At 28.6% G+C, this 22,720-nt stretch overlaps 3 protein-coding genes and 1 long non-coding RNA gene across 24 annotated transcripts; 2 read left to right on the top strand and 2 right to left on the bottom strand.

The window, feature by feature from the left end:
* The first annotated feature begins 707 nt into the window (after nucleotides 1–707).
* Nucleotides 708–8,392, top strand: LOC126924477 (metaxin-1). 14 transcript variants are annotated; one of them, XR_007713563.1, is made up of 7 exons: nucleotides 709–1,003; nucleotides 1,380–1,621; nucleotides 1,713–1,878; nucleotides 2,186–2,563; nucleotides 2,630–3,746; nucleotides 3,949–4,010; nucleotides 4,955–5,204. XR_007713563.1 is itself a non-coding variant. In XM_050739017.1 (6 exons), exons 1-5 carry the CDS (start codon nucleotides 926–928, stop codon nucleotides 2,648–2,650), a joined length of 870 nt encoding a protein of 289 aa, XP_050594974.1. In that variant the 5' UTR covers nucleotides 709–925; the 3' UTR covers nucleotides 2,651–2,666; nucleotides 3,297–3,922. The 14 variants fall into 14 exon arrangements, 10 of the variants coding, with proteins under 10 accessions (XP_050594967.1, XP_050594974.1, XP_050594972.1 ...); XR_007713561.1 differs by lacking the exons at nucleotides 2,630–3,746; nucleotides 3,949–4,010; nucleotides 4,955–5,204 and adding exons at nucleotides 4,674–4,773; nucleotides 8,248–8,392 and having other exon boundaries at nucleotides 708–1,003; XR_007713560.1 differs by lacking the exons at nucleotides 2,630–3,746; nucleotides 3,949–4,010 and adding an exon at nucleotides 4,674–4,773 and having other exon boundaries at nucleotides 708–1,003.
* On the bottom strand, nucleotides 5,059–10,362 carry LOC126924475 (vacuolar protein sorting-associated protein 45). Of its 2 annotated transcripts, XM_050739005.1 has the most exons (9): nucleotides 10,260–10,362; nucleotides 10,061–10,183; nucleotides 7,792–7,990; nucleotides 7,148–7,297; nucleotides 6,586–6,965; nucleotides 6,121–6,393; nucleotides 5,852–6,016; nucleotides 5,542–5,771; nucleotides 5,059–5,407 (listed from the first exon to the last, which is right to left on the bottom strand). In XM_050739005.1, exons 2-9 carry the CDS (start codon nucleotides 10,151–10,153, stop codon nucleotides 5,209–5,211), a joined length of 1,689 nt encoding a protein of 562 aa, XP_050594962.1. In that variant the 5' UTR covers nucleotides 10,154–10,183; nucleotides 10,260–10,362; the 3' UTR covers nucleotides 5,059–5,208. The 2 variants fall into 2 exon arrangements, with proteins under 2 accessions (XP_050594962.1, XP_050594961.1); XM_050739004.1 differs by having other exon boundaries at nucleotides 10,061–10,339.
* A 583-nt stretch (nucleotides 10,363–10,945) lies between these two features.
* On the top strand, nucleotides 10,946–22,591 carry LOC126924180 (zinc transporter 1). 7 transcript variants are annotated; one of them, XM_050738410.1, is made up of 9 exons: nucleotides 10,946–11,300; nucleotides 19,561–19,751; nucleotides 19,959–20,181; nucleotides 20,243–20,504; nucleotides 20,631–20,748; nucleotides 20,999–21,214; nucleotides 21,437–21,547; nucleotides 21,613–21,715; nucleotides 22,269–22,323. In XM_050738410.1, the coding sequence occupies exons 2-9, from the start codon at nucleotides 19,575–19,577 to the stop codon at nucleotides 22,274–22,276; spliced, it is 1,218 nt and encodes a 405-aa protein (XP_050594367.1). In that variant the 5' UTR covers nucleotides 10,946–11,300; nucleotides 19,561–19,574; the 3' UTR covers nucleotides 22,277–22,323. The 7 variants fall into 7 exon arrangements, with proteins under 7 accessions (XP_050594367.1, XP_050594365.1, XP_050594360.1 ...); XM_050738408.1 differs by lacking the exon at nucleotides 21,613–21,715 and adding an exon at nucleotides 14,751–14,945 and having other exon boundaries at nucleotides 10,949–11,300; nucleotides 22,269–22,591; XM_050738403.1 differs by lacking the exon at nucleotides 21,613–21,715 and having other exon boundaries at nucleotides 10,949–11,300; nucleotides 22,269–22,591.
* Nucleotides 13,237–14,585, bottom strand: LOC126924203 (uncharacterized). Its single transcript, XR_007713445.1, has 2 exons — nucleotides 13,756–14,585; nucleotides 13,237–13,574 (listed from the first exon to the last, which is right to left on the bottom strand). It is a non-coding gene; the product is annotated as an uncharacterized LOC126924203 (long non-coding RNA).
* Nucleotides 22,592–22,720: the final 129 nt, after the last annotated feature.

The following is a 22,720-nucleotide window of genomic DNA, read 5'->3' as shown; positions in this document are numbered from 1 at the left end:
GTCGTATTAATTCGGCCGTTATGAGGCGGCTGGTCAGCATTCTACTGCTTTACCTAACTGAGATCCCATGAATTTATTCAGTTATTCTTTAAAGGGACTAAGCAGAGAAATGCTGTCCAACCGCCTCACGGTGACCGACTTAATACTAATATTAACCCAATCCAGTTTGAAAACTAAGGTCGAGCGTCGGTTATATATACAGACAAAAGTTGTTGAGTGTTGAGCTTTATGACATATTTCAAAATCGATGAAATGTATCGACATATTTCAAAATGAATCACAAAATAAAAATAGCGAAATTTTCTAGGATTTTTATTAGATTGGAATTAGGTTTAGATTTAGTTCTAAAGTAAGATTTAAAATATTTATAATTGTTTAAGATACTTTTTTGTAATATTTTGCTCATTTAAATAGCCCTTTCTAATATATTAAAGTTTGAAAAAATTGGAGATACTACCCAAATCGCTCATTATTACACTATTTCTTTGTAATAAAAATATCTATAGATGTCTTTCAGTGAAAATTTAGTTTTCACTTCATAAATTAGTAACATATGTATATATAACAATAATAATAATAATTATTATTATTACCATATTATAATTATTAAGTATTATATTTATTAGAGTAATTGTTATTATATTATACTAATCTATATATGTAACATATACTTTTATATGTAACAATATATATAATGTGTATATATATAAATATTTGTACAAATAGATAAGTAAATTTGAGTTAATCTTCTTTTGTTGATTTTACAAATTAATTCATTGATTATTTTCTGAGAAGTACACCAAATCTTACATCTGGTTTAATTACGACAAAAATCTTTGTTTACTGTATAGTGAAAAGAAGCACGTGTGATTATTGTGTACTTTAATTTATGAAATAAGTGATTAATTTTTTTTATTTTTTGACAATGGACACGTTTGAATTAACTATTTGGAAAGGTGATTGGGGTTTACCGTCAGTTGACACGGAATGTTTGCAGATTTTGGTATGTAATTTGTGTATAGGTTATAATATATTCTCATTGTCACAGAACGTTATGGAATATTTTAATTATTCTTACATCTTGTAAACAAGATGAATGGTAATTTCAGTATTTTAATAAATAATATGTATGCTACCTAATTTTTCATTATTTAAGTACTGCTTATAAATATGCATTGAGCGTCCGGTCCGCGTGCTTGTTAACACATTTATGATCATATTCCATAAAATACTTCACGCCGGCTGCTCATAACAAAAACCATCATGGTTTAATAAAATAATTTGAACTTACTTTAGTTTTTTAATAATTTGTTCTTTTTATCATTTATCAGTCATGGATTTCTATATGTTGATCGGTACTATATTTCTTGTATTTTTAGGTTTATGCCAAATTTAATAATATACCTTTGAAAATTAATGCAACTAGTAATCCATTTAATGGCAACTTACCTATACTAAAAACTAATGATGGTACATTTAATGAAACCAAGGATATAATAGAATATTTTAGAGGAAAGAATTATAATACAGAACAGAATTTAAGTCGAAAAGAATGTGCAAAAATTATGGCTTATGATACAATGTTGAAAGAAAAATTATTCCCAGCATTGCAGTTCATTTGGTATGTATATTCTCTTATTACAAGGCAAGAATATGTGAAATAAAATACAATGGAATTGTATTAATTAAAAACGAAATATTATTACCTTTAGGTGGATAGATGAGAAAAATGTGAATGAATTAATAAGACCATGGTATTGTAAAACACTGCCCTTTCCATTAAATTTTTACTATCCAGGAAAATTTGAACGACAAGCTCGAGCTATGCTTGAAACTTTGTATCCTGTAGAAGATAATATAAGCATCATAGAAAATAAGGTAGTTAGATAAATTAAGTACACTGATTTCACAAATGATAATACTAACATTTTACTCATAATATTAAAATTTAATAAATGAATTTAATATACTTATATATACATACAATATTTTAATATATTATTCTCTACTACTCCTAATATTTATAGTAATAAATATTAAGTTGTTGCATAAAATCAATTTCCAATATCTCAAACACAAATTATTGAAATTAATATATTTTTCTCAACTGTATATATCTTTGTTAATTACTTAAAGTACAGGATTTTTCATCTTATATATAATTCTGATATTATATATGTAATAGGTTTACTCTGAAGCACAGAAATGTTTGACACTGTTATCCACAAGTCTTGGGGATTCAGTATATTTTCTGGGTGAAGAACCTACTCTATTGGATGCTATTGTATATTCTTACTTAGCACCATTGCTCAAAGCTCCTTTACCAAATCCAGCATTACAAAACCATTTAAAAGCCTGCACAAACCTAATGTCGTATACATCCCGCATATCGGAAAGATATTTTTCGAACGAATGTTCCGAATATAAAACCAAAGAAAGTGCTCAAAGTATAAAAAAATATGCACAGAATGAATTTCCTAACAAGAGACGAAATCAGTTCTTTGCTGGATTTTTTGCTACTTTGGTGATGGCAACTTACGCATTTTCAACTGGAATATTAGAGGTAAATACTTTTGATACAATACAATGAATAACATAGATAGCAATAATTTCTTTACAAATTCAGTAGATATTTGTGTTTTAGCGGTAATGATTTGCATAATACAGTAAGTATGTATAGTTTCCGTATTGTCGTAGATCGTTAATGAATTATAATTTATAAACAATTTTTATTTATGACGAAATTTTACGCTACCTATTTTTTTTCGTATATGTTTCTTCAAACAAAGATTAGTGTTTACTTCTAAAACGTGATTGTAATACACTAATTATGTATAGCTAAGGGTTAGCTATAGGGGTGGCTATACATGTGGTATTCGTCATAATGACGGTCATTATTTCCTAAACATTATCGATAATCTGACAGAAAAATTTTCTTAAGAAAAATTACTTAACGTTGAATCGACACAATCAATAGATCGAATATAACAAATTCTAAAAAGCGCTTTTTCAATGAAAAAGTCAGACACACTCACTTTTTTAAATAACACGATATAATTTTTTATAGCCAGTGTTGTAAATTTCATCTAGTGGACCACTTATTGATAAATAAAGATAAATGCATATACATATATAAAATAAGTAATATATCTACAGCATTTATTTTATTGAAAACGAAAGTATAAGAAAGTGCCGACCATAATACACAGTGACGTCGAATATAATAAGCGCTAATAATAGTCAGAAGGTTAACTATAATTACAATAATTACTGCACCAATTTCACATGACTTTCAGATCTAATGCGCCAATAGTATATATGTTTATACAGTATGACTTACATTTACGAAACTATGAAAGTAATTATTAGGAGCAATATGCGCTGAGAGAGTGGAATATACTTATGTATATTTTAATAATATAGTGGTACATACGCATCCTGCACGGAACCAAAATGCACGTTTAGACTAGCGTATCTTCTTCATATGGTTGACTCATGGCATAATATGCAAGTACATATATCGCATTAGTTCGTATAAGATCATAGTCTATTTCGTAATTAAAATTATGAAATTCTAGGGTATAAAAGGAGTGGCATTTTGAAATTCCTAAAATTAATATAGAACATTGCGTTCGGATTCACGTACATTTTGAATCATTTCGCACTTTGTATCGTGTCAGTCATTATAATCTATGGGTTGCATTCCCTTTCAAACATACTGTCGAATCATCGTATTCGGATATTCAGTAAGTGTCTAAGAACACCCCGCGTCACTCATTACGTAAAATTGAGCAAGAATCATAGCTAAATCGAGGCTTTATAATTCTTGCAACTATATTTATAATTCTTGTAACTTAGATTATTTCAAGTTACATTGTAGCTTTGATTCTTTGTTAGAATATACTCGTATTGTTAAGCTTAATTTGTATCATTTCTTTCAAAACCCAGTCTGAAGTTATTAGGCGGTTAACCAATGGATATTTCGTATTGATACATCTTTGTTGCTCAAGGTAAGTAAGCATTTACTTTGCCGCTGTAATTATGTGCTCATTTTGGTCGATTTGTATTAATAATGCATGAATGTTATGAAAATACGTAAATTAATAGCGAACTAATTATCAAAAACAATATTTACTATCTATAGAATTAAAAGATACATGTATATCGTATGAAATATTTTTTATGAAAAGTGTTTGATAGGTAACTTGAGGGAAGCTTCTATAAACTAAAATAAGACGAAAATATAAAATTGTATTTGGGGTTTTCGTTTCTTAATTACTGAAATTTAAAAATTAATTAAAATATTCTTGAGATTCAGTAAACTTCCACGAACAAATTATTAAATACAGCTTAAAAGACATTTATATATATATATATAAAACAAATTATAATGTATTAAAAAACATAATTATAATTATAAAACATAATTATAATGTATTATTAAAACATTTTCAAATAATACTCTATATTTTAATTATACTTACAAATTTTAAAAATTTGATACAAGTAAGATATTTACACTTTTCCTGTTTATAAGTAAGATAATACATACATATGTAAAGTTCTATAAATAAGTTACATTCTATTTATTTGAACGATTATAATAAATTACTATTTTGGGACATGCAATATTTAGTAAAAATAAATGTATTTTATTGTAAAAATGATTTTAGAAATGGAAGCTGGTAAGAATTCCTCTGAAACATATAAGGGAATAAAATATCAGAAGTTCTGTATTCATGGATTCGAGTTTAAGATAAGAAGAAGTTACACGTATGTAAAATAAGACCAAATTTTAATTAATCATGTAAATATTTTGATTCATTTTCATTACTTATACAACTGAATGCAATAGAAATCAGAGATATTCTGTCCAGCAGATTGTAATGTGTAATTTTAATTATTGACATTTATGTCATGTTAATGTTAGAAACATACAAAATATATGTTAAAGGTACCGGTAAAGAAGGATGAAATTGCAAACGTACCTGTTGAAGATGCTCTTACCTATGATGAATAAAATGAAGAAATTGGGAAAATAACTTCATTGGAAACAAGTTTTACTTAACATTAATATAATTTCCTATTTTTTTTTATACTACAATTTGTTTTTAATATTGTTATTAGTGGAATATGATTGTAACCATTATAAATAATCCCAAATTATATAAATAAATAATTAAAACCAAACTATGTACAAACAATGTTTCAATTATTATTGTTTTTGTATCGCGATAAAATGCCTGAAGTAGCTTGTTGAATCTCCTCTAAGAAACTTGCAGAATTATGGATAGTAGTGCCACCTAAAATAATTTTTATCCCAGGATTTTGTTTATTTAAATTATGGACTGTTAAACTTTCTTCATATGTTGTTCCTCCGATCATAAAAACGATGATATCTTGTGGCCTGTAGAATAACAAATACACAATTACTAATATGCACAATAATGCGCGCGCACATACACGCACAAATTCCTAATTATAAATTTATTAATTAATTTTCTATTTTGAATTCCATAAAATATATCACACACAATTTACCTTTTTGACATCATTGTATTTCCAAGGTATGGAAAGGTTTGCAAACTTAACTTTCCTTTTATTAAATCTTCAAGTGTTTCATTCAGTAATGGCGTATGTTGGGTATAAATATTATCTACCCCACTTAAACCTTTGAATAACTTTTTAGTAATCTTGGCTACTGCTTCTCGATCAAATAAGTTATTTTGCCTTGCATTAATTCCGCTATATTCTAGTATGTTGTATATTAGCTGCAATATCATTTTGAAATTATAATAAATTCAAAGCTTATACCAAACTCACGAATAAAAATCTATTCATTTTCATATACCTTCAAAAATTTTTCTGAAACACCTCTGTTTTTCAATAAGTTCAATAAACCATTGATATCATTACTTGCATATTTCTCATAATGAAGCGCATAAAGCATGACCAATCTCACAGCATCGATTTCTCGTATTTGTTGATTATTAATAAGCTCCCTTATTTTTTGTAGCTTTGATAGTAAAAAAAAAACGTATAATTATTTATTGTTGAATAACTCTTACAAAAACATAATAATTTGCAAGCACAATTAATAACTTGTTAAATTTACTACACCTGCATAGAATGATCATTTTGACAACTAAGTTCCTGTTCTAATTCCGATACTTGCAGTAAATGATGTTTTTCCACAAGAGAAGATAGTTCGCCAACTACTGTCACATGCTTTGATACCGTGCCAGATAACTTTTTAAATAACGGATAAGTTTCTACGAAATTTTTCATATCGGCTATACTTTCTACTTTCTGATGTTTTTTAGCTTTCTTTTGAAATTCATCCATCAATTCTTTTATTGTTTGCCCAATTTCGCCAAAGTTAAGATATAAGTTCTATTCAAAAATATTTCTGTTTTAAATATAAATTATACTAATAATAATTAGAAAATTATTATTATACATATAGCGGAATCCCATATAACGCGAAATGTACCTTTCGTTGAACGTATATAAGGAATCCTATTATATGTATCTATATACACATATATAAAATCATCAATAAAACGATAATAGACATAGTCTTACACTTGCATAAAATTCATCATGTTCTGCACTAAGAACAACTTCTTTTAATTCCTTTGAGATACCCTTCACATGTGATAAATTAACACGATTGTTGTTAATAGTTAATAATTCATGAACCATTGCTTGATAAGTCCACTGATTTAATAAGGGTGTAACAGGATCATCTCTTCGATCAACTATTAGTAAAATCGGACTAGAGTCCTGTCTAAATTCGAACGAATTCGATTCTTTACTTAATACTTCGCGTATTTTTTCTGATAATCTCTTTGCCATCTCAGAACTATTTTGATAACGTATATAAGGACATCTTTTAATTGATAATAAGACTGAAATTAAGCCTAGGACGGTTCTGTGTAGATGTACTGGATTCCATAACAAGCCTTAGAAAAACAAATTATTTTTATTTTATTTTTTTACATTTTTCGCTCTCTATTTTGCTTTCATCATTACATTACACCAATTTGGTGTAATACTTATTATCAACAACTTTATAATAGATTTCTTAATCATTTTTTCACGTAACGATTCTCAATTAATTAATTAGTTATAAAAAATTCGGTACCTTGCGAGCATGTATTAATCCCAAGTGAAAACAAATGCGGACTGATAGCTAAATAATCTGCATAATATTCATGAACTTCTCTTACTACTTCTTGTTCATCACTTTCAGCTAGAAGTTTGATATCAGCCTTTGCGATAATATTACTGAAATCTAAATGACAATATAGTGATTATAGCCTAATAGTTGATTGATATAATTATTATTAGCATTTTACAATTTCAAAATAATTGGGAATTATGGAAATAATAACAATCTCCTCTTTTTTCACTTATCTATATTTAGTTACAGGTCATCTAAAGTAATATGATAAACAGATTAGCACTTTGTACAGAAATAAGGTCGGAACACAAAACGCTATCGTCAAGCAATACGAGAAATACATGCATAGAACAGTAGATATTAAAAAATTTGCTATCTAAAAATCAAAAAGTACTATAATAAATCAAGGACAAATCAGTTTTGCATTATGTTAATTTTAACAAGTACTATATAAATACTGTGGTACATAGTTTTACTTCCTGTTCTAATACATATGCTTTGATATGTATATATTCTACTGATAAATTTGGTATACTTTAGCCTGATACATTTTAGAATACTGGAATACTGAATTTAAGGATACAAAATTTTTTGTAATTACTTACAAATATAATATGTGCCATATTTGGGACACCTTAATTCGTTGCAGAGGTATTCGATATTTTCTTTGGTTGGTCTTATGAAAACTATACATTTCAAATGCTTTAATCCTTCGTTACGAACATTTGTGTCAATCCTTTCGAATAAATAAACTTCTTTAAGAAATATTTCCGATTGACTATATAGTAAACTCACGATACTTGTCTGGAAATATACAAATTATAAACTTTCCTTTGAATTTATACATGTATTTGTTTTTACGTATCTCGGTTATCTTGGGTATCATCAATTACTTAATTACTAATAAATCATTGTAAGATTGCTTTAATCAGATTGTTAAGATTTTTTGGATTAGAATGATACGACGATATTTAAATTATTCTCTATTTGTTATAGACATTTTGCTATATTTCACATGTTTTTTCTATATCTTGTTCTCATCCTCTGCTTCTTTATTGCAGGACGAGTCGAAATCAGATAATAGCGGCTAATTCAGGAAAACTCGCCTGTCCGACTATTTAGTAAAGCTCGGTTCCGAATTGTAACTATTTAAGCGACCAATGTATTTTATTATATTGTATTTGTAATAAAGACATGAAACAATTATCAAGTGAAAATATCTCAAACCAAATTATTTGCTAGTCATTGAAATTGAGGAAAGTAAGTCAAATTTATCAATATTCAAACAAAGATTTTAATCTTTAAAAAATTGGAGCTTCCATTGTTAATTTAAATTTTACGTATTTACATGTAATAGTAAAGTTACAAGTAAAGTTACAGAGGAAACTATATGATTAGATAAATGTTGAAGATCTCCTACTAATTACAGAATGTAGATTGCACTGTAAATAAAAATTACACAGTTCAAACATATATTTTGGCTAATGTATACTTCAAATTTGTGATTGAACTGAATTTGTATAATTCAAATCACAAGAATATGAATAAATATTATATCATATTATATATTATTACTATTAATATCATATAGTATATTAAAGATCAAAATCCAGTTTAAATTCTACATCAAATGTTCTGTCTTTAACATATTTTTTATATGGTGGACTGAGAATCATAGTGGCTCAGGTCAGTCTACTCCTGCTTCTCATAAAATGTTGTTTTATTATGCACTTTAAGTTAGATTTTGTTTAAGCTGTTGGTTGTTTATTACAGCATCTATTCATTGTAGTATATATAGAAATATGTGAATCTTCTAACATTTAAGGGAATTCCACTTCAAGCAGTTATCATTTGATACAAATAACAGAAATAATAGAAATAATAGAAATAATCAATTTATTTAACTATATTTTCTATGTATGTTAATGTCACAATTAATGTCATAAATAAACTTTTTCTAACAAGCACCATGAATAATCTAACATTTAAAAGAAGGGGTAAGTTGCGATCGTTCCAGCATTTGTTGTAATACCATAATTTTATTAATAAAAACTATTTATTGCTATGTTTTTTAATTGTAATATTGTTTGCCACATATTCCACCTTGATTTAATATACACAATGAATTATATTTTATATAAAATTAAAAAGAATATTTCTCCTTATTACTGTTATTATACATTTATCAATATTATTTATAAACTGCAGATGTTCAACAAATTTAAAATAAATAAAAATATATAAAACCAACGTATCTACAAATATATGCATATAGATATCAACCATTATCAAAGAAGTTATAGACAAAAAAAGAGAAAATGCATGATGTTTTACTCAAATAGTAAAATAGGTAAATCATAACAATATTTAACATAACAGCAGTTTTATAATTACCTAACATTATCTTAATAAAAATTTAAAGTAATGATCGAAATCTTGTAATCTAATCGCTATAAATTTCATTTCTTAGAAGTATGTCAATGAAAATGTTCATATAGTTCAATGTTATCATAGAAGCTCAAGATTTGTTTATATGTACATAAAATTTATTTATAGAAGTCTTGAATTATTTATACAAAGAAAAAATTCCATGAAGAAGGAGAATATATCAATCAAATTAATATTAATAGAAATCAAAATACTATAAGATTCAATAAGCATAACAAAAAGAGAAAGAGAATCCAATACAATTGTAGTAACTTTAACAATTTACATTTTTCATTTTTTATAAACAATAATACAATGTATTTTATTATTTGCATACATAAGATGAATGAATATATTATAAATGTTCATAATTTAAGTTGTTCCACGTAATTATATTTCAGTTTGTAATTTTTAAATATTATTTATTATAGAATATCTTGGATTTACCGTTTGTTTATCCATCAAAAGAACTTTCATGCCAGGTCCACTTTCTTCTGTCATACGAGTAATATAAAATTTTAATGCAGTAATTAAATTCATTTTATCTTAATTTTGTTTAACTGTCTGTAACTAACAATTACATTTTGTAAATTTAATAATAATTATGTATTTAATCTGTATATATTACAAACTATGAAAAGCATACACTTCTCAAATGTAAACACCACCTACTACCACTGGTCCAAAAATTTACTTTGAAAAGACCAAGATAAGACATATGTAGTAGAATTACGGAACTGAAACTGGAACTAAAATTAGGAATGGAAGGAACATAGGGAATAAGTACAATAACTAGGGAATAAATGTTGAACCAGTTTTCTTCTCTATAATTTTCAGAAACATTTGTGTATTACTAAATATTTTAATATCTAAGAAACTGAATTTCTTGTTTGTTAATATATTATATATGTAAGAAATATTAAAATCCTTATACAATTATTCGGTTCATTTTTATTCTAGTTATCATAACTTAAACGTATTAATTGATATTTCACGCATAATATACAAGAAAAATATAAATTATATCTTTTTAACCATCTCTTGGTATTGTTTTGTCTATGGTATAAGAAATCTCAAATTTCAAAATACAAGTTACGATATTTGAAATAAATAAAGTGTTTACGCAATTAAGAGACATATACTTTGTGAGTTAATTTTTGATTTAATTCTAAACGAATAAATTTGGTTTTGGTAGGATTTTTTATGTCGTTCTGCAATTTATAGAAAATATACATATATATCCTTAAAAACAATAGCAAGGGAAGTTTACCTTCTATACAAAGTATATAAACATAGAGTAAAGAAGAAACAACTCAGTTCATTTTTGCTAGTCAATTTCAGAACATAATGTATCATTATGGCTACTGTTGGTAGTTTCAAAAAAGTATAGTGATATTTGATTATCTATCTTTATTGTTACTTTGTTAGTGGTTTTGTAACGTAACGTTATACAAGAATTTTGTTAAACTGGGATTAAATGTGAATGTTTCGTACACTTTAGTTTTTTAAAAATGAATTGAGATAATGTTTCGGAGTATTTAAAAAAAATCTAATGTCAGTTTTTATTAGTTCTTGTACTCGTGAATACACATCAGTACTGTGTAACATGTCCATAAACAGTTCGTGTTGGTGTTACTCGATGCAATTTTGATACATTATAGCAAGAATTATAATATTTTATTATAAAGTAAGTACAACTATTGTGTTTATAACATCGTGTTTATAATAATTATAATGAATCTCATAAGAATGGAGCAAATAATGTTGTTATTAACTTATGAAGTATTTAAATGTTGTTTTTAAATATTGTTTTATGATTATCCTCTTTAAATATATGTAATAATATTTTTTGTTGTTGAATAAGGTTGTGTTCTAAAGATTATAAATTTTATTATTATTATTAAATGTGTAAAACAGATTGATATGTTACATTAATAACATAATAAAACATATTCATTGTTAATTTTTGTGATTATATTTACTATCATGTTTGTAATATATAGTGGCAATCATCAACATTCGTAAAATAAAAACTTTTTTACAAAATATAATTTCAAATGTTACAATAAAGATGAATGTTGTATGTGACAATATTATACTTAATTTCTTATAAATTTTATAATATATATGTTCTATTTATGTGGAGAGACAGAATATATTAAAACAGCTATTAATTCACATAATGCATAAAATATTTGAGAATTTCTGTTGATCTTATTATTTTGATGTTTTTCTTATGAAAGTTTAACATTATTATTAAAACATTTGTATAATTAAATATAATTCATTATTAATAAATTATATAAAACAATAATATTATCAAATGATCCACAAATACTATTGATAAAAAGTATTACATGTGACATAGTATTAATAGCCAAATCTTTTTACCTATATTGTAATCATCACAAGGGCCGAATTAATCAAAGAAATCATACCTTGCCATTGAACCATTCTGTTAAAAATGATGTTAAAGAATCATTAGCTTTCACACTGATTTTATTTACAGTATGTTTACATTTGACAGTCAGATAGAAAGTGAATAGCATGTTATTAACAAAGAAACAAGAAATTATTCTTTATCTAACCTAGATAAGGTGGAGTACCTAACTTTATGTCTTTAAATGTTTCTTTATTAATAACATGTTTTTAATACAACTAGTCTAGGCGATCTTATTTAGTTGTATAATGTCAAAATAATGATCATTCGTTATCATGTATTTGCAAGGTACTTTAATAATCTGTTGATCTTCTTTATCTTAAATTACATTTCAATTGTGTATTTATGTTACTTGAAACTAACATTTTAATATATACGTAAAATTAAATAGTAAATAATCTAAAAACAATATTAACATACAAGCATGAATTTTGAGCAAGTTACAAAGAAACATTTTGTGTATACAGAATGCTCATTGTGATCTAACATATAAATTGTGGTCTAAACAATGTGTTTGATATTTTTGCAGTTTGAGAAAAATTGCCTCAACTATAAATTTATGGTTATTCATGTCAAGTGTATAAGATCTGTTTTAGATAGAACGTTTCATGACTCACCACGATCATTTTAGAAATGTATTGCTGCTTTTTTGCATTGTACATTATAAAAAGTTGGAGTTATAGCCTTTATTTTTCCAGAATGAGTGGAATGTAGGTTTGTTGAATCCAATGTTAGTGTAAATCATATGTGTGCCTTATTTAATTTAAGATTCCAGTTATTACATTTTTATTCAGAATATAACAAAGTAGAACATACAAGAAATATCGCAATGTACAAAATATTAATACCTCAATTTACTAAGACATTGATAGATATTTTTATTGATATTCCATGTTGAAAAATCCAGAAATGTGATCCTTTTATGATAACAGAAATGAATTTGAAAGTGTTATTTGTTATCTGTACTTATCACCAAAAAAGTGACAATATTTTCATATAGTTCCGAACCACTCAATGACATCATCTTATAGCATCATGTATATAGGTACTTATGTATAACGTTGATATCAAAACTAGTCTTTGTTAATTTGCTGAAATGAGAAGATATATCACGCATCTATTATATTTTTAATGGTAGAACTGTGTTGCTATTAGTTATTGAGATGTATTAAAAATATCAAAATTAATAAAATAGTTTATAATTTATTTATAATTTATAATTTATAAATAATTACATAAGTACTAAGTATTGTAATTAAAAAAAGACTTTATTTTTATATCTAAAACATTGAAGAATTGAAAAGTATTGCATTTTAACATGAAAAATAGTTTCTAGAAAATATTATGTTATCTTTTTATAACATAAATATTATCAACAAGACTTCAAATGTTCATAAAGGACTGTACTTTAATTGTTGCATCCCCATAAATGGGGTGGGGGCTCTCTCAAGGGGGGATCAGTCAAGCGAGTAATTTTACAGGCCAGTGTTTTCCTTTTCAACATCTGTATCACCTTCACATCTGTAAGATAATATTAAAGTAATGATAGAAAATTTTTAATTTTTAATTTTTTGTTAACAAAGAATTGTTCAATATCTAGATGACATCTTTCTGATTAAAATAAGATCAAGTCCGATATTATCATAAAGTTTGGTCACATTAATTTAATTTGTCAAACTGTCAACAAAATAAGTATAAAGACCTTGAAAAGTTGTGTTTACCACTCGTACTCGCTGGCTGTTCCGTACTAGATATATTGGATCTACAATTGGCCAGAACTATTTGCCAGCAGTTCACGATCAATTCGCGAGCTGTTACAGACTATTCATAAACAGAAATATCATTGTATTTATACTAGAGCTGACAATTCATGAGCCAGATACGAGCAGATCTTTGGCGGATCTCAGCAGAGTAAATCTTCAGATGTAACGCCTAGCTGCGGTGTTCGCTGATGAGTTCGTCATACGTTATTTGTTGCTCACAAAAGTATCCTTTCACTGCCGATGAACTCAGCATTGAGTAGTCTTTACTGTATTATGTCAAGTATAGTATTGCCTCGTTAATAGACGCATTTCTTGCTTCGTTAATAGATGCAGAGTTAACCCCACCATTAGCCGAAACTGATTCGTCAGAGCGAGCGTCTTTGCTATCTCTTACGCGTCATCGGCGATATCTCGGTTAACAACGGGTGATAATAAGAAAAACTTAACTTCCATGTCTTTTGTCTTAAAATTATTCTATTATTTTAATCAAACTTTTGAGATTTTTTTCCAAATTTTTAATATTAGGACATCTCATAAAAAATGCCAAGTTTCTTTTATATTTATGGCAGATCATCGATACCAGCAGTTTATATTTCCTACTGATTTTTCAATGTTCGATAATGTTTTATGAAGTTCCTTTAGATCCCTATCATGATCCGATTAAAGATGGCACACGAGCTAGACGAGTTAGGAGAGAAGAGCATACATTAATTCTTCTGAAGATTTTTTCGGATAATTCGTATGAAATCTTTTTTCTATTTTCTGTACAATATCTTTCTTAGTCGCTTTAGGTACCAATGGACGATAGAATGATTCAAGTTTCTATGCTAAGTTTCTCGATCAGTTCTTTGAGACTCTAACAATTAAATTTTGTTTAGCTGTTCCTGTCACTGTATCTTTATCGAATTCCATCGGTCTTCCTTCACTTTTCCAGATTTTACAATTTACTCTAACTTTCCATCCCGATTCAACGAGGTTTAGATCAGTGAGATGGAGATGACGGCCATAAGAGATGTTATAAAGTTAATCTCTAAAAGAATCTTACACTAAGGAGACTTCTTTAAAGAGTACACTCCTATAGGTACCCTAGACGTATTCTATAATTTCAATAAATAGGGTGTTAAAGCTGGTAAGTAAAATATTTATCAATCCAAATTATTCTCTTCCTCTCCTTTTTTGTTATTAATATTACCATAATCTAGACTAAAAATAACCATATATATTTCGCAAATTAATTGTTTGTTTCATCGATTGTGTTTTAGTTCCTTGCCTTAATTGGTGCTTGGCATATTTGTTGTTCATTTGTCCAATTTCGCATGATTTCAAGAGCGTTTCATAAATATTGTAACTTATGTTTCTTGCAGTTTCTTTCACATGCTTTCCTTTGTAGAAGAAGAGGTTTTACTTTTAGTTCCTATCCACCAGATCCCATAAATGTTTAGTAGAGTCGAGGTTTGACGATTGGAGTAGCCATAGAATCTTCAATATTGTCCTCTTATTCCTGTTACGTATAGTTCTTTTCAACACAATTTGGAACTATACCTCGAAGCACTGATAAATAGGTTGGTCCACCAATTTCTCTTCGAAGATAGAACATATGCCTTTAAAAGTTGAACTTGTTTCTTTTTGAGTTCTATTCGAAGAATATCAGCCTTTGTACAAAGCTTCTTTAAGTCGTCTTCGTTCGCCAAATTCTCCTTACTCGAAAATTTTAACTCGAAAATGAGGCAATATCTTCCCAGCTTATCTGGATATTAATGCAGAAATTGTTATTTCAACTAAGACTGATAGCTTTTGTATTCTTAACCAGAGTCTTAGTCCAACACGATAACGACAGTTTTGTTTTGTAAGAATTTGTACCCAGTTCTCTTTGCAAACTTCTGAGGTTTGTTCTATGTGTTTCGAAGCAATGTTTTTGATATTTGGAGATTTTTACTTGTAGTCATTATAATATCGTCTGTGACTATGAAACATTGGGAATATGGCAATGTTTAGGTTTGAATTTTATTCTTAGCAGTCAGACGAAGATCCATTAACACTACTTCAACATATATCTCATGTTAAGATAGTTTCTTAAAACTTATATTCGCCTGTTCTGTGTTCGATACCAGTACAAATTATTATCGATTAAACGCTGGTTGATGAAATCGTTCCATATGCTGGATATTAATATTACGTGGTTATCGATCGATTAGATCTGAAACCATTTTGGTAATTCGCGATAATGTTATATTTTTTAAGTATCATCGGAGTCTTTTATATTTTTTTAATTAATTCGTATAAGTATTACGTAAGTACGATGGGCCGGTAACTGTATGTGAGATGTTTTTCTTTTCCAGGTTTCAAAATGGGTATTACAATGGCTTCATGTCATTTGTTTGGGAAAATGTTGCTCCATATACACTTATATAGCTTCAGCAGGTATTTTCATGCTTTTTCTGGTACATAATTTTTTAATAACAACATATTTGATATATCTATTTCGTTCGGATCTGGACTTGATATGTTGCATAGACCTAGACTCGAGATTAATTCATGTAATTGTTTTTAATAATTGCCTGTAAGTTCGATGACATTGTTATCCATCTATTTCCTGTTTTACCTTGAGGAAATCTCGGTCAAAATTACAATTACTCTAGTTCTTGACGAAAGTATGAGCAGGAAGGCTAGTGACTTGTTGTAAATCTGATATAACATTGTTTCTTTTATTCCGAATGTTGTACATGTTGTATATATAATCCTTTATTTTACTGAAACGTCCAAGCTTTTGTCTGGACGTGCTCTATTTCGTTTACTTGATTATTTTGCAATATATCATTCCTAATCTCTTGTACCCATTTGATTACTTATGTGTTATGCTTAATATACATCCAACTGTATATGTATATATATATACGTACATAATATACATACAAGTTATACGTGTAATTAATATCTTTAATTACGGTTTTATGTTTTTCGTTCTATCATGGAGGATCCGTTAGGAATTCTTCTGTAATTGTTTTTCTTTAAATTCGTTCAGATCGTATACCGCGTTATCCTTGATGGCGACTAAAGTTTGTTTACTTTTTTTTTATGGCTTTAATTACTTCGCTTAGTACTTTTTGAATATTTAGTGTGAAGCGAGTAGCGATGAGTTGGTGCTAAGCTTTAGATTTTAATGGTTGATGATATTTTGATAATTAAAAACTGAAGAACGAAGTTTCGTTTGATATTGGAACAAAAAGAAGAAGAGGATTATTCTAAAGCTGGTGGCTTAAGATATTTCATTGAATTTATTCGTGATATTCGTCGGGTCGTTTGCCCACTTTATATTCATTCTTCCTCCACAAAGTGCACGTATTAATTATAAAATATGATTAGCGTGGTGAATGCGCGTGATGTAACAAACAAAAATGTTGTTCTCGGTGGGAGATTCAGTGGAAAGAAATTTTTACATCTCGTTGATAACCGTTTTGTGATCTTTCGCTCTTTTATGACTGTACGAGTTCTTATTTCGTTGGAAATATTTACCGTTGCCAAAGACATAACGAAATTCTTATGAATATGTTCTTTTCTGTTCCCTTGGCATTGTATTATGTGTCTGTTATCCCTGATCAAGTGGTATGTTAGTACTAAAAGTTGTTACATATAACTTCGTGACCTAAAGTAAACAGGACTCAATTAAATGATAGGAATCAGTTACTACAGTGAAATACTTTCAGACCATTGCTGATAGTAAAGTTGGACAGAAAGATAAATAACATTAAACGACTAAAATAGCTTTATTATTCACAAGTGTTTTTCCTCATCGCACAATATAAGGCGAAAATTGTAAACTAGAGAGAACCGTGTAAATTGTACATATATCTTTCTATGTATCTCTGTATATTACATCGAAGTTTTATTGCGAAGAATTACGTGCCAAATCTACACATACACTACCTTTGTGAAGTTACAATCAATGTTACTATACAGTGTCAGGTGTGAAGGACGATAGTTATTATGCGTTCACAAAAGTATTTACATATTCTCTTGTGCTTAGTTGTACTTACGCGTGCTCTCGTGTACGTATTAGTATTAGGTCGTCCGGAAAATATCTTTCTTTTACAGACCTGTCTTTTATAACGATACATCTTTATACAAAGAAGAAACCTAATCTGTCGAACGTTGTGATCTTTATTTTGATAGAATAAAATGGATCGTACGTAATTCGATAAAATGATATAAAACGAAAAATATTGTGCATCCATTATTTCCTTATAAACGAAAGAAACTTTTCGGACGACTTAATATTTGTAAATAATTAATAATTCAGTGATTTCTTTGGCGATTATAAAATTTTATTAACGAGTTGCTTGTACTTCAGGGTGAGTTATATTTGATAATGATTTGTGATCGGAACGCGTAAAAAAACTGGTTCCGGATACGTCCGGATTATACTGTTACGTGCTAATCTAGGTAGAAATAACAATCAAGATTTGCAGAGTTGTTAACCAGCCTACTACCTATGCACCTTAAAATTTCTCCTAGATGTCGCCATTTGAGATAAGGGATAAAAGCGCAACCTTGTGCTCACAAAGATAAGAATGAACATTAGGCCTTCCAGTGTTTGCGTCGCGTCGTCTTATTCTTTATTAATGATTTGATTTCCATCAATTTTAGGGAACAATAGGAGCATTTATAGGAGTTTCAAGGAACTAGAAAGTCAGAAGCTAGTTCGCGTGAGTCGAAATCAAACCTTGTTATTCCAAGCCCATATAGCGTGTTCTGATCCTGTTAAATAAAATTGTTGTACGAAGTACACAGGTGTTTTTCACCGTGTAACGACGTTTCTTCAGAACCACGTGTATTTATTCAATATTTTTTAGACGACACGTCAATGACACTAAAAGGCAACATCTCTGGTTTCAACATGATGTCGCTGCTCTTCGTTATGACGTATTAATTCGGAATCGGTTAATAATAATAAGAGGTTAATAATAAGTTTCACGAGAAATAAATTGGTCGTGGCGGGTCAGTTATCAAAACGTTTTTTTTTTTTCCAAGAATAACGTATATATATAACGTAAATATACCGCAGACATTTACCCTTGATGTTACATTGGTGATCACGTTGGAGGATAAACTGCATGAAAAATTGTTAATTAATTCTTATTATCATAACTCGTTTTCGAAGAGTAAAATATAATTACATTTGGCGAAACATACCTGATCTTTTTACCTTGTTAAAATTATATTCAACGCGGGATAAAATTTTGTCGTTGGTATCCACCGTTGAGCGTAACATAATAGTATGCAATATTTGTAAGGGACGTTTTGATAAAATTTTAGTTATAGAAGATGTTTCAACCGATAAAATTCTGTGGAAAGCATCGTCGATGCGCAGAATGCCTATTTCTTGCTGATTTCTAATCGGTAATAAATTTTGTAAAACGAATATACTCGATAAATTAGGTATTGCAAGAACGCATTAATATTACGATCAAAGTATATTTTTAATGATATCTAAAGAAGAAAGCAAATTGGGAAAATAGAGTTGTTTATGAATTTCGAAAATACAGTTTTTACATTTTCTCAATTGTTTTCACACTTTGTATATTTAAAATTTTGTGTTTTTTCCTCTATTCTGTATTTACTATATGTTTTTCTAGATTAAACTTTTGACACAAAGAAGTTAGGTTAATAATCGTGCAATAATTCTGATTGTATACAATTTTATATTGTTTAGTTATTTTTCTATAAAATTGAAATATTATTTTTAGGTACCAACGTTACTATGGGTCGTTACACAGGAAAGAAATGTCGTTTATTAACGATGTTATGGCTCACCGGTCTATTTTTCCTAGTCGAAATAGTTGTGGGCTACCTGACAAACTGTATGGCTTTGATAGCTGACAGTTTTCATATGTTGTCTGATGTAGCAGCTTTGGTCGTTGCATTTCTTTCCGTCAAGGTAGGTAGAACAAGATAAATGTCAAGTAATTGTATCGACTTTCAGCAAGGATTTATTTAGCATCATAACTCGCTAATTTGTAATTAACATTATAAAGCTCATCGCAATTATACATTTTATATCTTGCGTTTCCTCAAATCCTTTCCTTTGATTGTTTTTCTGAATATATTTGAGAACATTATTTTAGAAATTCCGTTCTTTTTACAGATGTCACCAAAGAAATGGTCCAAAAACACATTTGGTTGGGCCAGAGCTGAAGTTTTAGGAGCTTTAGTCAACGCCGTTTTTTTAGTCGCATTGTGTTTCAGTATTACCGTGGAGGCGTGTAAAAGATTTATCGAAGTAGAAGAAATACACGAAGCGAAATTGCTTGTAGGGGTTGGAGCACTTGGATTATTAGTGAATATTATTGGATTATGTCTCTTTCATGGTAAATGTTATTAAGAAATTAATATTTTTCCTTACGTGTAGTCATGTAATTCTGGTTGCAGAACATAGGAGTTCTCATGCACATTCGCATGGCATATCTCGAAGTCACAACCGATTGAGTACTCTAGTAGGAACGGATGACAATGAAAATGATGATAGTTATAGGCCATCGACGCCACAAGTCAAAAGGACACACGGCCATGTACACGATGCGAGTCAAATGAATATGCGTGGTGTGTTTCTTCATGTACTCTCGGATGCATTAGGATCTGTGATTGTGATAGTCTCTGCTTTAATTGTTTGGCTGACAGAATGGAAATATAGGTAAATATTGCATAAATTACCTAACATATCCTATAATGGAAGAATCGTATACTAATGTACAGATTTATTTCTATTTAACGATCTAATATCTTCGGTAGTACTCTTAATGTTTGTTTCTTTTTACAGATTTTATATTGACCCAGCTCTCTCGCTCTTAATAGTTATTCTTATTTTACAATCGGTATGGCCATTACTCCAAGAATCTGCATTGATTTTATTGCAGACTGTACCGACACATATTCAGGTAATTTGAATCATTCTAGATTCTAATATACGAGAAATAATAAGAATAGTGTCAGTAGTAATATCCGTTACCGGGATTTTCTATTAACATGTACAAATTTCTATAAACAGATCTATATCAAATAAAAAGGTTTTTGTTATTTTTATTATCGCATTTTTTGGCTAATTGATCGTTGATTAATTTTCATGGTGTAATTTTAATTTTCATACTGTTTAGCTGTAACAAATCTAAACAGAATATGTTATTTTAGGTGGATGCCATTCAGCAACGTTTACTAGAAAACGTAGACGGTGTTTTGGCTGTACATGAATTCCATGTATGGCAATTAGCTGGTGATCGTATTATTGCTTCAGCTCATATAAAATGCAGAAATTTGTCAGAATATATGAAAATAGCTGAGCAAGTGAAAGAATTTTTTCACAACGAGGGCATACATTCTACAACAATTCAGCCTGAATTTATTGATGTAAGTAATTTGTATCGTATACATAAGTATTACGTATTAGTGATCAATACAGAAAGTGATGTATTTAATTTGACGTTTTTTATACTATTGTATTAACATGAGTGTATATTCTACATAAAAATTGGATAAATATAGGATTTTAGTGGTAATAAAATAACGAAACTATAAAAAGATATAAAATATAATAGATAATTGACTGAGGATCTATTATTAATATTCTAGTACCACTCTAACAGCGAGGTCAAGGAAACACCGACCGAAGATTGTGTACTAGATTGTCCAAAGACTGACAAGCCTTGTAATCATGCAACATGCTGTGGTCCTTCTAAACAGGTATGTGCTTTCTGCTTTTCGATGTACCTTCGTTTGATTTAAAATCTATCCCTTCGCTTCTGCAGTCTAATTGGAAGAGAGATACAAATTCCCGCTCTGCCTGCCCTAAATCAAAATGTCTTGGACAATGCGTAGAAGCTATTAGATCAGATTCAAATACAGTTATAGGTAACTGTTATTTGTTGTTTATGTTTGATTATTCCAACGTTATGTAATTAATATTATACAGCCAAATGGCAATAGTCTATTCGAGATAGTGAAATCTTTTCGTTTCTTATTGGACTGGAGCAAAGTCATTCTTGAAAGTGTGATATTATGTAACGTTAAGTGCAAGAATATCTACAAATATTGAGAAACAAGCTTTTAATATAAGCACTAATAAGTTTGATAGAAAAGTTTTAATTATTTATATCTCCTTCTTTTTTGCTTCTACTTGGTCATCCAAAAACTTATCGTCAACTTCTAAAATAATTATGCATTCAGAAAAATATCAATGGGTCTAATATAATTTCCCCTTTTTATAAAATGAAACATGATATACGACTTATTTATTTCGTATATGTATATGCATATGGCATAGCATTAGATGGAGTGGGTTTCCAAACTCCCAGATACTTACTATGTTTTGATATATTTTCAATCGAATCTTATGATCTTTAAATTAAAGATTATAAGTATACTTTCTTGTAATAAATGTGGATATAATATATGTTTCTTACAGGGTCGTGAAACTCCATCACCTGGAGAAACACCGTACATGTGCAGACAACGAAACAGTCTTGCACGTTCTACTGGTTCAATAGGAGGAACCGAACAGCAGGAAGTAAATGAGATGGAACGCGGACATTTGTTATCACTGCCCGCTTCACATCACTCCGTCCAACTTCCACATTCACATGTTAATACACCGGTTGTCTAAGTTATCGTCATATTCTCGAATATCTACCTCTGTAACACAATCTGCGGCGCGTTACAATGTTATTATAAAAATTCAATAAAGTAATATACATACTATGTTTTATGACTATTAAAGTCAACAGTAAATTTTCATTGCTTTTTATTATCTATGTATGTAACTATTATCCTAAGTTTTATAAAGTTTGATATAATAAGTTTGATGTGTGGTATTTGTACAATTACTGATGGATTAGAAACAAAAATAAATAATGTTGG

Source organism: Bombus affinis, chromosome 14, assembly GCF_024516045.1.
Source record: "Bombus affinis isolate iyBomAffi1 chromosome 14, iyBomAffi1.2, whole genome shotgun sequence".
Lineage (NCBI taxonomy): Eukaryota > Metazoa > Arthropoda > Insecta > Hymenoptera > Apidae > Bombus > Bombus affinis.
Note: the sequence above shows the minus strand (reverse complement) of the source record. Positions and strands in the feature narration are given on the sequence as shown.